A 14,732-nucleotide genomic window follows, 5' to 3' on the forward strand; every position below is an offset into this window, starting at 1 on the left:
GTCCTGCCCCGCAAGTTCGGTAAGTTATCGCTATGTTCTGTCCATCCATGCTTAGCTGGCATATCCCAAGGGAGACGCTTTATCATGCTTTCCTCAATTACCCCGGGAATGGACGAAGAAGGCAGGCCGGATACATTGTCCGGCCCCGCTGCCAGAAGAACCGGCAGGACCACTTCTGACAAAGATGCTGGTCCCAGCGCCTTTCAAGGCGCCGAAAAAAGAGGCCTTCAAGGAGGCCAAGGAGACCCGGAGCGGCCTCCGTTGCCACAATACTTCAGACACAAAATCCGAAGACTCCAACACCCATCCTTCCTCCGAAGATGACGAGGAGGAAGAAGACGAGTCCTCCATGGGGGGAGGAAAGAAAAGGACAGCCTCCACATCCTTGGAGGCCGAATCGCCGAAGAGGGGGAAAATCCCCTTCCAGAGGCGTCCACCACGGCTACCAATAGCAGCCCAGAGTGGGATCCCAGGGCCCAGCCCCTGGTAAAATCGTGAGTACCTACAATCCGAACACACCTACGCGTCCAGGATCCCTAAGGTGTAATATTTTAACTTGCACCATACTCTGTGTAGCCCGACGAGGTCTCGCGCCGAACAGTCCTCATCGAAGGATTCGCTGAGCTCGGATGCCCTAGAGAGCGAGACGCCTCCGGAGGCCCCTTCCCCGAAGCCTGGGCGTGACACCGAGGTGTCGTCTCAGCAAGACACAGACCAGGGAGGGCACACCTCTGGGGCAAGATTCACAGGAGCAACGGCTCCCATGAGCGTCGATGGCGGGGGCGATCTTAGATTCGGCCCGCAACCAAACACAGTCCTGGAGACCTTTGAGGCTCCATGATTAGGCAGGTGGCCCCCCTTGACTGAAGGAGGCGAGCCCGCTCCGCCAGCAACCTTTGTCCAACCAGAGCTGCAGGGCAGCTTATCGACAGCACTAAAGAGTGCTTCTATCGTCAATGAACGTCGCACCCTTATGGGTGCGGTGATTGAAAAGATTCAGTCCGCCGAGAGCGGACTGAATGAGTCATGCATCAGCCTTATAAAAGGCTTTGAGGTATGTTCTAGGAACCTTTGAAGATTGTCATAGTATGGATAGTAGCCCCTGATGCCCTGTCCGGTGAAAGAGAGAACCGGACAGGGGATCAAATATCCGCTTCGCAGGAGACTCAGTTGATGACATATATCTCTTTGTTTATAAACAGGCATCTGTAGCGATGACCGCCTCTCATACTGCTGAAGTATCTGGACTGAAGTAGAGTCTAGATCGGGCCGAAGAAGAACTTGGCCGAGTGAAGAAGCAGTTGGAGGACAAGCAAGGTAAGTCGAAACCTTGATAAGTTTAGCACAAATGAGCACTTGTGCCCGATGAAATTATTTGTATTGTGTGCTCTAGGAGCAAATGCCGAAATTGAGGCGCTTAAAAAGGTTGTGGCCAAAGCCGAAAAGAAGGCCGCCATGGAGCAGGCTCTTCGCGAAAAACACGAGGCCAGGGTCATTGAAGCTAAACGAGCGCTCCAGGAGGCCGTGAAGAAAAGCGAGACTTTGGAGCAGAGTCTAAGAGGGAAAGAATCCAAACTCGCCCAGGCTCTGCAAGCCGCAAATGATGCTCGGGAGGAAGCCCAAGGTGCTCTGAAGGACATTCAAGAGGCGAGGAGGATTGCAGCCGGTAAGGCTTTTTCTTATTCAAAGCGATTTTTATGTAGTAATAGGAGAGATTCAAGGTGACAAATTGAATTCTTATTTCTCCAGGGGCGTTTGCGGACCTGCCACGCAGCATATTTGATGCTGCTCAATTCTACCGAGCTGAGGAGAAGAAGACTACGGAAAAGCATTTCTGGTCGCAATATTTGGCACCGAATTATCCGGTGCCATTTGTCGATCAGCTGAAGCAGCTGATCAAACTGCACCAGGCGGCCGAACTAGCCATGAAGGACTTAGTTGTCCGGCTATGGCCCGCTGAGCCAATTCCAAGCAGTTACTTCAGGCTCGTGAAGCAGATCGTGGGCGCTTGTCCTCGGCTCGAAGTTATTAAGCGGTCGGTCTGTATAGAAGGTGCACGAATGGCATTCGCCCATGCAAAAGTGCGCTGGGGGAAGCTTGATGCTGAAAGCTGATGACTGAGGGACCGCCGGAGGGTAAGGAGCACCGCAAGCCCGAATTATATTATGATGGTGTCCTGAAAGGAGCTCGCCTTGTGGCGGAGCAATGAACGAAAGACATTATATTTCCCTAAAGACAGTCATGCTGTCCTTTGTAATGCGGAACACTGGCACTTTTATTATATATTGCCCGTTATATAAACATTTTGCCTCCTGTGCGGCCGTTTGATATATATGAATCCTGAGAGTTGGCCAGTCATCGGCTTCTGCGCATACGTAGAAAGTATGGATGTGTTCGGGACAAACCTGAACACTCTTTATCCCATTTTTGGGTCCTTGAAGGAGGTGTTCAGCACAGCAAACCAGGCAATTGAGAAACAGTATAACGGGGCTAGCTACAAGCCACCACAGCGTTTTGAGACTCTGAGCCGTCAGATCGTGCTAACGTGCGTACGTTGTAGATCTGCTTGGCCGTTCTCAGATCGTTCGAGCTCTGCAGACGCCGTTTTGCGGGCCGCTGCTCCGTAGAGCGAGCGTCCATTTCTGTCCTCAATTGGGCCGGAAAGGCCCAGGTCCATTCCCCCGACACCCCACCCCGAACTGCTCGTTTCCTATTCCTTCATCCGCTATGCGCCATCTTCCTCCGTCCGCTATGCGCCGTCGCAGTCCTCCGCCCAGCCGACGATGAAGATTGCCCGCCCTTACCCTCGCATGGGCCAGGTCATCCAGGGTGTTGCCAGCGCTATCCACTCAACTGCTCGTGCTTTGTTCTTTCGTCTGCGACGCCCCCGTTCCTTCATCGGTGATGTGTTGCCGCTGTCCTCCGTCCCGCCGGCAAGCTTCTGTTGCGCGTCTACCTCCACAGCGGTGACCTCCACTTGCCATGTACTCTTCATATGCAAGTCCCTTCTTTGTTGTTTTTAATGCCAGCGTCCTTGATGGCGGCTGTGGTGGCCTCCCACTTTGTCGGTGGCCATCACCGGTTGTACTCCGCCTGCATCGGCATCCATGCCAGCGCGTCCCTCCCCATTCCATGACTAAAGCTGGAACTTCCATGTAATTATCGTGATAAAGGTCCATTGTCTAGCTACCTCAGGTATGCCTCTATCTCTCTTTTGTGAATCCCTCTGAAACTGAATATCTTTAGGTTGTAAGATAATTATTCATTCAAATCGCTTCCTACGAAAATAATAGATGTATGTCCGACATTGTTCACACAAAGGAGCAGCAAGCTAGCTACTCATGTAGAGGTTTTTGTGCTTGATTGCGCCACTTATCTTATCAAACCATTGCTGGTATGGAAAAATAATTTACTATGTTTCAGTTTCCAACGAGGCTCTGATCGGCTGTTAAAGTGATGAATAAATTTTGGAACCTGGGAAGAGAAGCATGTTTAAAAAAAGGAGAAGATCTGCTAATATGGTAATAATACACCTCATTTAAATAGATTGCGTTTTCTGTATTACGACTACATGTCTCAATAGCTGCAAGTACTTTCGTCATCATGGTTATTTTTCATCAGCTCAAGATAGTCTGAAGAATTAGTAGTTCAGTACTATCTCAGTTTATATATCTTCAATTACTTTTCATCTTTTCAATAGCAATACCTTTTTACATTCTCATATGTATGATGTTTGGCATCTAAATTCTCAACTAGCAGTTCTTCCCCTCTTTGTAGGAAGTATGGAATGCATCGAACGCATACACAGCAGAACCTGTATAGCATAGGGTTCAGGATAGTCTAACAAGGTAGATTATTTTCTAAAAGATTCATGCTGAAGTTGTAGGATTATGGATGCACATTGTTTTCTTTCGTTAACTATATAACATGATTTAACTTTATTTTCTCTCCTAAGCATGAGGCTTTGAGCACCTGGGAAGCGATTTATATTGTGAGAAAAGTGAGAAGCCGGCCCTTTGACACATGGAGTACACTATATTGTTCGAAGATCGTATTATTTGGGAGACCAATAATATTATGTCAATTTGCATTGATTATTATGTGAGAAGCCCTTACTTGCCCTCAATCCCTCAAATTTAGGAATCCTGCTACACAATGTGATCTCTTTCTGGTTGGTGGAGCTTTATCACAATCATTGTGAGATGAATTTGTGACTTCCAGTTCCAAAGATCACCTTTCTATATATCATGAGTTAATAGGGAAGTGCTATAGAAAGTTTTATATGGCATCCATGTAATTTCCAATTCTTTCTTCATTTCTTTAAATTATTATATTTTTCCAATGTCATCTTTAAAATCATTTCTTTAATCATATACTTTTAGGAGTTGTTGCTTGAAATATTGCTTCTAATTTTGTGATTGTTGATTTCATAATGTCTGCTCGCTATGGATAGACAAGAATGTTGTTTGTCCTTTTTAGAAGTACTTTGGTATTAAGACTTATGGTTGTACCGACACTCTATTATCCAAAATGAAATTCATGGAGTTTATGAACATAAAAATATTCTAGCTGAAGATAGAACCAAGTTCTATTGTTCCAAGTGGTACAAATAACTACATCCCCCCCCCCCAATATTAATATGGTTTCCTTGTTAGGACGTCCTATTGTTTTGTTGATGCTTCCTCTGTTCCTTTATATAAGGTATATTTATTTTTTCAAAAGTCAAACAAGTGCATGTTTGACTGAGTTTTTAGAAAAATATATCAATAGTCACAATACAAAATTCATAACATTTGATCCATCATGAAAAGTAGTTTCATATTTTATCTATTAGTTATTGCACATGTTGTTATTTTATTCTAGAATCTTGGTCAAACATTCGAATGGTTGACTTACGCGAGAACCAATACACTTATTTTCTGGAACGGAGTATATATTCTTAAGATGGTGGGCGCGGCAACGCGCGCTTTTATGGTCTAGTCAGACTATAGGGCTTTATCACTCTGACTTAGCCATAGGAATTCAAGTATCGTAGGCGCAACCCCTGGTGTTCGGAAGACCGTACGAGGGGCTCTAACAGCACTTGATCGGAAGACCGATCCGTCGCACTCTGTATTTGTTATGGTATTATTCGGAATAAATCCTTAAAGATTTTACAACCTCTCGAACAGCTGACCAGCTCTCGTCGTATCATGACAGTCAGTTTTCGGCTTTCTCTACTAAGTCTCACACTGGACCGCGTTGTTGATGATTGAAGGAGCCATCAAGCCTTGCGGTGACGACACAGTGGAACTCTCAATGAAAGCACCAATGTCGGTGTCAAAACCGGCGGATCTCGGGTAGGGGGTCCCGAACTGTGCGTCTAAGGCTAATGGTAACAGGAGACAGGGACACAATGTTTTACCCAGGTTCGGGCCCTCTCGATGGAGGTAATACCCTACTTCCTGCTTGATTGATCTTGATGATATGAGTATTACAAGAGTTGATCTACCACGAGATCATAGAGGCTAAACCCTAGGAGCTAGCCAATGATTATGATTGTTCTGGTCCTACGGACTAAACCCTCCGGTTTATATAGACACCGGAGGAGGCTAGGGTTACACAGAGTCGGTTACAAAGAGTGAGATCTAACATCCGAATCGCCAAGCTTGCCTTCCACGCAAAGGAGAGTCCCATCCGGACACGGGATGAAGTCTTGAATCTTGTATCTTCATAGTCCAACAGTCCGGCCAAAGTATATAGTCCGGCTGTCCGGATACCCCCTTATCCAGGACTCCCTCAGTCGTGAGCCTGGAGTGGTTGGATCCGCCGACTGAGAAATACCTCCAGCAAATCCATGCCAGTGACGCCTTGATTGATCAACTGGTCCACCCTCTCAACCAGCATGTTTGTTTCCACCCTCTCCGCAGTGGTCACTTTCAACGAAGAAGGGGCCTGAACACGATCGAAAGTAAAAGGGGGAAGTCCAGTCGACTGGCCTGGAGTTGCAATGTCCTGGCAGTAGAACCAGGTCGACTGCCAGCCCCTGACCGACTCGGGAAGGGTCATGGAAGGGAAAGAGCTCCTCTTCCGCTTCTGGATACCCAAACCCCCACACATCTGGACGACGTGTGTTTTCTCGTGACTTGTGTTAGCTTTCTTTACCGAATGGGAGCGGATAGTGAAAATATGCTTGAAAAGACCCCAGTGCGGTCGACAGCCCAGAAAATTCTTGCACATGGACACGAATGCGGCTAGGTATGTGATGGTATTGGGGAAAAAGTGATGAAGTTGGGCTCCGAAGAAGTTCAAGAAACCCCAGAAAAAAGGATGCGCAGGAAGAGAGAAACCACGGTCGACGTGGGTGGCGAGCAGAACGCACTCACCCGGTCACGGCTGCGGCTTCGTCTCCCCCTCCGGCAAACGCGCGGCACCGTTGGCGATCAGCCCGGACTCGGCCAGCTCGTCCAAGTCATCCTGCCGGAGCAAGGATCGGATCCAATCGCCCTGGATCCAACCCGGCGGCAGCGCCGGCCGCGACGACGACCCCCGATTCTGCTTCTTGCCCTTTGCCGCCCCCGTCGCCTTTTTCGCGCGTTCCAGCGCTGCCGTCTTGTCCTTCACCATGGTGGCGGAACGGCGGCGTCGAGAGCGGAGGAGCCGGATGCGGTGGGGAAGCAGATGAGAAGGAGAGGGAATGGACACGCACAATGCAGGCACCTCGGCCCCGTCGCCTTTTAAGGATCCGCTTCCGAGTGGCTGACACGTGGGCCCAGGCGATCCTGTCAAATCCCGCAACAGTCACGCGCTGGGTATGTGGTGAAAAAGGTGGCGCAGGGATCGAGGCACCCCTGTCTATCCATCCCCCTTACCGCGGCATGCTCCGTCCCGCGCGCTTCCCTGAAATTTCAAATCACGTGAGATCCGGGATACGCCGTAACCAATCGCGTCGAAGGTTTCGCGCCCAAAAACAACACTCGACGGATGACGTTATAAATCCACTCGGCGACTTTTGAATCGATCAAGGCGACTGAAACGAAGCCGAAGTTCCAACATGAGCCTTCCGTCCAACGCAAGTACGTGTGAATCGCAAGGGTCGAAGCAAGATCAACTTCAACCTTCTTTCCACTCGAACCTCAATCCATTCGGGGGCTAATGATGATGATACAGACCTAGGGTAGGGTCATAGGCCTGACCTATACGCCCTACCCAAGGTCACTGCCCTAGAAGCAGAGAAGCTCAAGAGACAATAGGGAATACCCAATGAAGGCGTCGAGTGCGATTCACTCGACCAGTCAACCACTCGGGTACCCCTCTTTCCCGAAGTCACATGACCGGTCAATCACTCGACCATACAAGAATTCACTCGACCTACTAAAGACCAGGAGTCACTCAGAACAGCAATGGACAAGCATTCACTCCGTAGTCTTTAAGGTCATTTAAGGCACTTAAGGCTAGCATTACCAGTAACGCCCCATCTTTATGTACGTTGAACCCTTTGTAACGGGGGATGGCTGGGGTCCTGGCGCACTCTATATAAGCCACCCCCCTCCTCTTGTACAGGGGTCCGCACCCCCTGTTACACACATTCATATAATTCAGTCGACCGCCTCCGGGCACCGAGACGTAAGGCTTTTACATCCTCCGAGAGGGGCCTGAACTCGTAAACACTTGCGTACAATCTTGCCGTAGCTAGGACCTTGCCTCCTCATTCGTACCCCTATACTTACTGTCAGAGTTAGTACCACGACAGGAGCCGCTTGGGTAAATTCTATGGCATCCTTGTCCTGTTTTACGGGCTTTGCTAGACCTATGAAAATTTTGGTACGAAAGCTACGTAAAGGATGATGTGGGGTCTGCCTTCTCTCTAACCCCAATCATAACCTGCCAGCTGTCTAATTACGTAACATTTCGTTAAACCATTCGTAGGTGTAGCACCGCTCGTCTTCCCTGCCGATAATTCTACACCTACGAAGACTAACGTAAATCTTTTACGTAACCTTCCATCAATAACTATTTCCCCCCTGATTTTAAGTGGGGTGGGGCCCGCCTTCTCTCTAACCCCAATCATAACCTGCAAGTTGTCTAATTACGTAACATTACGTACGTTAAACCATTCGTATGTGTAGCACCGCTCCTTCCCTGCCGATAATTCTACACCTGCGAAGACTAATGTAAATCTTTTACGTATCCTTCCATCAAGAACTCTTTCCCCCCTGATTTTAAGTGGAGTGGGACCCGCCTTCTCTCTAACCCCAATCATAACCTGCCAGCTGTCTAATTACATAACATTACGTTAAACCATTCGTAGGTGTAGCACTGCTCGTCTTCCCTGCCGATAATTCTACACCTACGAAGACTAACGTAAATCTTTTACGTAACCTTCCATCAATAACTCTTCCCCTGTTTTTAAGTGAGGTAAGGCCCGCCTTCTTTCTAACCCCAATCATAACCTCCCAGCTGTCTGCGGTCTTCCCGTCCCGATGAAACCAAGTCGGCACGCCGGCACGGGCCAGATTGCCTGTAGCAGCACGGCCGACGGTGTCAATCAGCGGCATCGGCGACGCATCTCCTCTCACCGGCGGACGCAGCACGGCGACACGACACGTGCGCGTGCGTCCACGGAAGCTGCCGCTGCCGACCTCCGCGATCTCATCGGGCACATCATCCAACACGCGCCTCGCTTCAGACTCTGGTTACTGCCCGTGTCCTCTGCTTCACACCTTCCATTCCACCGAGCATCTCTCCCCCCATCGCTTCCCCGCAACCATCGTGCACCGCTGCAGCCCTGAAGGCGCAACACAATACCCCGGAAATTGTACAAGGGGCCAAGAAGAAAAGTCTCCTCCCCACCACCCTACCAAGAAACCGTAGTCGTCACACTCACAGTCACTTGCTCAGTCCACTCCGCGCACCCTCACTCTCGCCCACTCCGTCCGGCGAGTCCGCCCGCGCCGCGGCGATGGCCGTCAGCAACAACATCACGGCGTGCCTCAACTTCCTGGCCCTAATCTGCACCATCCCGGTGGTCGCCACGGGCCTCTGGTTCGCCTCCAAGCAGGGCGCCGAGTGCGCGCGGCTGGCGCGCTGGCCCGTGGCCATCCTCGGCGGGCTGCTCCTCCTCGTCGCCCTCGCGGGCTTCGTCGGCGCCTACTGGAACCGCCAGGGCCTGCTGGCCGCCTACCTCTTCGCCATGGCGGCCCTCATCACGCTCCTGCTGGCCCTCCTCGTCTTCGCCTTCGCCGTCACCCACGGCTCCGGGGCGTACGACGTGCCCGGCCGCGCCTACCGCGAGTACCGCCTCGAGGGCTTCTCCGGCTGGCTGCGCGGGTATGTTGCTGGGGATCCCCAGCGGTGGGAGGGCATCAGGGCGTGCCTCGCCGCGTCGGACACCTGCAAGAAGCTCACCATGGAGACCGCCTTCTTCATCGCCCCCGAGCAGTTCTACCAGTCCGACCTCTCCCCGCTCCAGGTACTACCCGCATTGTAGAATTAATTGGTAAATTGAAGGCTGCAGCGTGCCCATTTCATCAGGGATTCTTATCTGAAGTGGTTACTAGTTAGTGCCAATAGGAATCAAATCGAGGGCTCTATGGAAGAAAGCAGGATTAAATTATACACATTCCATTGGCCGACTGCATTGTGTGAGATTCATTTTGTTCCTTGTGTGCAAATGGTCTAAAATCGAATCAATGCCAGGTAGGCTGATGATTTGGGCGCTTAGCGTGCAAGTGCAAGTAGGTCCTGTCCATGTGTGTACCACCAGTAAACTTGCTGAAGAAAGAACTGTAATCGAAGTGGAGATGGTGCTATCTAGGAGTACATGTGAGAATAGATCCACATAGAAATGTGGGTCAGCGCGCGGAAGCGTGTGATTTAGCCATCCTAGATGATTACCAATTCGAGGTGATGGAAGGTGGAAGCTTCCATGTGCATGATGCAACCAAATTAAGCATGGCATGCCCTTTGATGTCCTTGCTAGCCAGCTCACGCAGTCACGCTGCGTGCGCTCATTCCTGTCCCCTTGCGCAACCGCTTGCTCTCGACTTACGCTCTGGTTGTCGTCGCGCGTGCAGTCCGGTTGCTGCAAGCCGCCGACGGCGTGCGGGTACGCGTACGTGTCCCCGACGGTGTGGACGAGCCCGGCGAACCCGGCGGCGGACGCGGACTGCGGCGTCTGGAGCAACGACCCGCGGCAGCTCTGCTACTGGTGCGTCTCCTGCAAGGCCGGCATGCTGGGCACCCTGCGCGACCAGTGGCGCCGGGCCAACGTGGCGCTCGTCGCCGCCACCGTCGCGCTCCTCGTCGTCTACGTCATCGGCTGCAGCGCCTTCAAGAACGCCCAGACCGAGGACCTCTTCCGCCGCTACAAGTGGAGCAACAACACCTGATGCTGACGTTGTGCACTAGTATGATTATCAGACGAATCAGTGTAGTTTATGTAGTGGCAAGTAAGGTTGAAAGAAGCTTCACTCTCATGAGGTGTATTTCGCCACTAGACATGGTGCATTTGCTAGTGCCGTGGCTTATGGCTAGAGCTATAGTGTGCTGAGATTTTTCGGTTTTCAGGTTGGTTAATGGAGACATTTTCACCCAAAATTATCGATGAAATGCAGTGTAAGTTCAGATTTGTGATTGTTTGAATAGATTGGAAGTTTTTCCCGCAAAAAAAAAAAGAAAAGAAGGCAAAACTAAATAAATCATGATTGTGGTGTGAGTGGCAAATTTGTAGCGGCCGTGCCTTGGTCCAAAAATACAGTGCATTTTCTTTTGCGAAAAGGCTAAAGGCCATATATTAATCAACACAGGTCCTTACAAACTCGCACATACAGATGGGGAGTTTTCAAAAAAAAATCCCTAATTCCTATTCTCAGATATATACCATGAGACTTGTTATATGATTCGTGATCTTGCACAATACAGATGCAAGCGCTCCTCCCACTGAAAGCGCATCTCTAGAAATTCTGAAATAAATCCAGAAATAATGCGAGGACTAGGATTTATACTCTGGTGGGCTGGGATACCATTATCCCTCGATCCAACCACAGGTTGATTCGCATCTCTTGACCTATTAAAGGTGTCGTTTCTTGATACGTAACAGTAAGTCAATCCAATCAACTACAAAAAAATATAAGAGCAACTCCAGCGCGCCGACCCATTTCGTCTGCGCGTGTCCATTTGGGTCGCTGCGGACAAAAAAGTCGGCCCAATGTGCCGACTCAAACGAACGCGCGTCCGCTTTTCGTCCGCCTGCCGACCCATTCCCGACTCAAATTTGAGCCTCATTTGCGTCGGCGCAGACACGAAGCGGACGCGCGTGACACCATGTTGGTCGTCCATGACCACCTTACTAGGCAGCGACCGTTGTTCCGAGGCCCGATCCTGGGGCACACTCCGGCATTGACAACCGAGAGCGGCCATTCCTTCTTTGAAAGGACTACTTTGCGACACCCAACCTGCTCTTCAAACATCACCAATTTTGGTGTCGTTTCTGTGTAGCTAGGCATGTTTTCAACCATGTTGCGGGAGGGGGTGGTCAGATAAGATAAGTATTTTGAGTGCAAGGAGGATGCCTTTGAAAAGATTGGCTTCTCCTCTTATCAGAAATGCACCGCAGCTATTCGGATGCTTGCATACAGAGTTCCCGGTGATCTCATTGATGAGTACGCCCGTATGAGTGAGTCCGCGTGCCTAGAGTTCATGTACAGGTTCTGCAAGGCTGTGATTGCAATGTTTGGCCCCGAGTACTTGAGAGAGCCAAATGCTACAGATACAACCCGCTTGTTGGCGAAGAATGCCATCAGGGGCTTCCTGGGGATGCTTGGTAGCATAGACTGTATGCACCGGGAGTGGAAGAACTACCATTCTGCTTGGCAGAGTCAATATAGGTGCCATGTCAGGGCTTGCACTATCATACTTGAGGCCGTGGCCTCACAAGATCTCTGGATCTGACACTCTTTCGTCGGGATGGACGGATCACACAATGATATCAACGTGCTTCAACGCTCGCCGGTGTTTGCAAGGCTTGCCGAAGGCAACAACCCGCCGGTGAATGTTAACATCAATGGACACAAATACAACAAAGGACACTACCTAGCTGACGGTATCTATCCTCAGTGGACCACTATTATGAAGACAATTCACAACCGTGTCGGAGAGAAGAGGAGGAGATTTTCCCAAGAGCAAGAGAGTGCTAGTAAGGATGTCGAGGGTGCCTTTGGTGTTATGCAATCACGACGGGGCATCTTTTTGGTATCCTGCTAGAACTTGGAGCACCAAGAAGTTGTGGAAGGTGATGACTGCTTGTATGATCATGCACAATATGATCGTAGAGAATGAGCATCCAGAACGTATGTACGATCATGGGTTTCAGTTCCAGGGTGACAATCGTGTGCCTGAGCATCGAGGAAGAGCGGCAACGTTTGCACAGTTCACCCAATTTCATCATCAAATGCGTGATTGAGAAACTCACATTCAGCTGCAGGATGATTTGGTTGAGCATATGTGGGCTCATGCTGAAAACAAATAGATGTATCTTTTTTAAAATGTATTTGAGACAATTTAATTTTTATCCGGCTTGTAAACTACGATATATTTTTATTTGCGTTGTGAAACTATGCTATATTTGTTTGCTTGTGAAACTATGCAAAATGTTTGTATATTGGTTGAAAAATGGGGACAAGCCAGCCACGCGGGCAAATATGAGTAGGCGTGTGGGCGTATGCCGAGCGGGCGGCTGACACAAACGGACAAAGCGCGCATCATTTGGACCGGCGCGTTGGAGTTGCTCTAAGTCAACCCAATAAAATTACATTTAAGTCTTGGGAGGGCCAAAGCTTTCTTCCTTCCGCATCCATCGAAAACGTGCCGTGAGTAGGAAGAGAATTGGTTAACCATGTGAGAAAGAATACATGATAATTGTATGTGTTGCCCTTTCTAACTCGCACCTCTCTCATATATATGGCATGAAGTAATTTCAGAATGAGTGCCTATACGAGGCAACTCTCAATCACCTATACAAGGAAATTATCAATTACATGATTTAACATAGCCTAATACTGCCACTAGGCCTCCACCTTGGCAGAGCAAACTTTTTTGAACCCAAGAGTTTAGAAGGAACGGCCGGGCAGTCGTTGATGCAGACAATTATTCCTACAAAGGTCGACATCACCGTATCGCTGCCCTAACAAAGACCCAAGACAACATAAAGCCCATCGCCGCCCTGGATCCCGCCACGAGGCCCACTTCTTCGATGACCAAACCAGGTCAGGTCGTCGACAAAGGTCGCAAACGCAGTAGAGATAATCCACAACTTCGGACCAACCATCGCCAACGCACACGCGCCAGAACATGAAGTAGCTGGCCTCCCGAACATACCCTGCACTCCACAAGGGCACCACAGCTTGGAAGGACCTCCCTACTGCCGCCGATGCGGCGCGGGCTTTGCCCAATACGTACCGTGGCGGAGGAGCAGATACGATCTAGGCCTCCCTGACGGTGCAAGAGGAGAAACTCCACTTCATGACTTTACGGGGTTATGTTTAGCTATATTAGATGGCGGTTAATAGGTTGATTACCAAAGCATGCAGACGTGTTTTCCGGAAGGGAAAGATAAACCTCCCGGCCTCTGTACCTTGAGATACATACAAACATATTTTTTTACTAAAGTTGATGCAAAGCAACGAGAGGAAAATCATCAACATGCAGAGTACACAACATAGACAAGTAAGGTAGAACCATTATGAGATATAAATAACACATATGATTGAGTAGATCTCTTCACAACACCTGCCGGAAGGGATAAAGTACTCACGCCACCGTTGTCATGTCCGACCAGAAACGAGTAGAACAAGGATTCTCATCCTGGGTGACGAGACTAGCAATAAAGCCTAGAACATCGACATGGAGACACACCAAAAAGGTAATGAAACTGTTTGTCACCGCCTCACCGGTGAATCCGACCAAATAATGGCCCAGACAAGTGTTTTCACCCCACACATGAAACGGTGTTCCAAACACGAACTCGCAATCAGATTGTTTGATAGCTGCACCAACAAGTATTCTACGCAGAACAACCATGGTGTCCACGAGAGGAGGTCGCACACTTCTCTCGGCACCCACTGCAACCACACATGAAAGTTGTGCATGCCCAATGGAACCACCTAGCCAACTGCCTCCCAAGGAAGAGACCCCCGCCACCATCATCGTTGACGAGATGAGGTAGCTATTGGTGCTAGCGGATGGGTGTGATATCCTGCCTCCCGTGGAAGATCGCCTCCACGGTATCAAGGAGGAACCATACTCATGTCGCAGATTTGGCAGCTGTCGTTGAAGCTCTTGAGTCACCGTGCCTAGACCAACCGGTCACTTCCATATGAAACCAATTGGCCCGAGAATCCACACGAGTTGGGCAAGCGACACGACGTAGCCAACGTAAAAACTTTGGGCCCCTGATCTGGTGCAGACAACCGTACCAAGCTAGATCGATCAAGCCATAGGGTGGCGCTCACCACCACCACCATCTGCAACCAGGCTGACAGCCCGACCACTTGTATCCTAGGCTGAGATCAGGGCGAGTGTGCCCAAATCCACCGCCGCCGGCCACCACAGTCTCCCACCTCGCTGCCCACGTAGCCACGATAATGCGGCCAGCGCCGATGCCATCCAAGGCCGCCACCTCGGAGCTCGAGGCCCTCCTTAAGTGCTTGTCATCTAGGCCCAACTTTGATTTCCAGGGCCTGATCTCGTCGCGG

The 14,732-nt window shown here is 49.9% G+C and overlaps 1 protein-coding gene across 1 annotated transcript; it reads left to right on the plus strand.

The window, feature by feature from the left end:
• Window positions 1–8,696: 8,696 nt before the first annotated feature.
• On the plus strand, window positions 8,697–10,605 carry LOC119340155 (tetraspanin-2-like). The gene is made up of 2 exons (XM_037612057.1): window positions 8,697–9,451; window positions 10,056–10,605. The coding sequence occupies exons 1-2, from the start codon at window positions 8,942–8,944 to the stop codon at window positions 10,368–10,370; spliced, it is 825 nt and encodes a 274-aa protein (XP_037467954.1). The 5' UTR covers window positions 8,697–8,941; the 3' UTR covers window positions 10,371–10,605.
• The last annotated feature ends 4,127 nt before the right edge of the window (window positions 10,606–14,732 follow it).

Source organism: Triticum dicoccoides, chromosome 7B (genome assembly GCF_002162155.2).
Source record: "Triticum dicoccoides isolate Atlit2015 ecotype Zavitan chromosome 7B, WEW_v2.0, whole genome shotgun sequence".
Lineage (NCBI taxonomy): Eukaryota > Viridiplantae > Streptophyta > Magnoliopsida > Poales > Poaceae > Triticum > Triticum dicoccoides.

What these genes read in the sequence shown, in the direction of transcription:
- LOC119340155 (XM_037612057.1), top strand. Translation starts at nt 8,942, where the DNA reads ATGGCCGTCAGCAACAACATCACGGCGTGCCTCAACTTCCTGGCCCTA. An exon ending in CCGACCTCTCCCCGCTCCAG is followed by an intron (nt 9,452 to 10,055) that starts GTACTACCCGCA and finishes TCGCGCGTGCAG; the next exon opens with TCCGGTTGCTGCAAGCCGCC.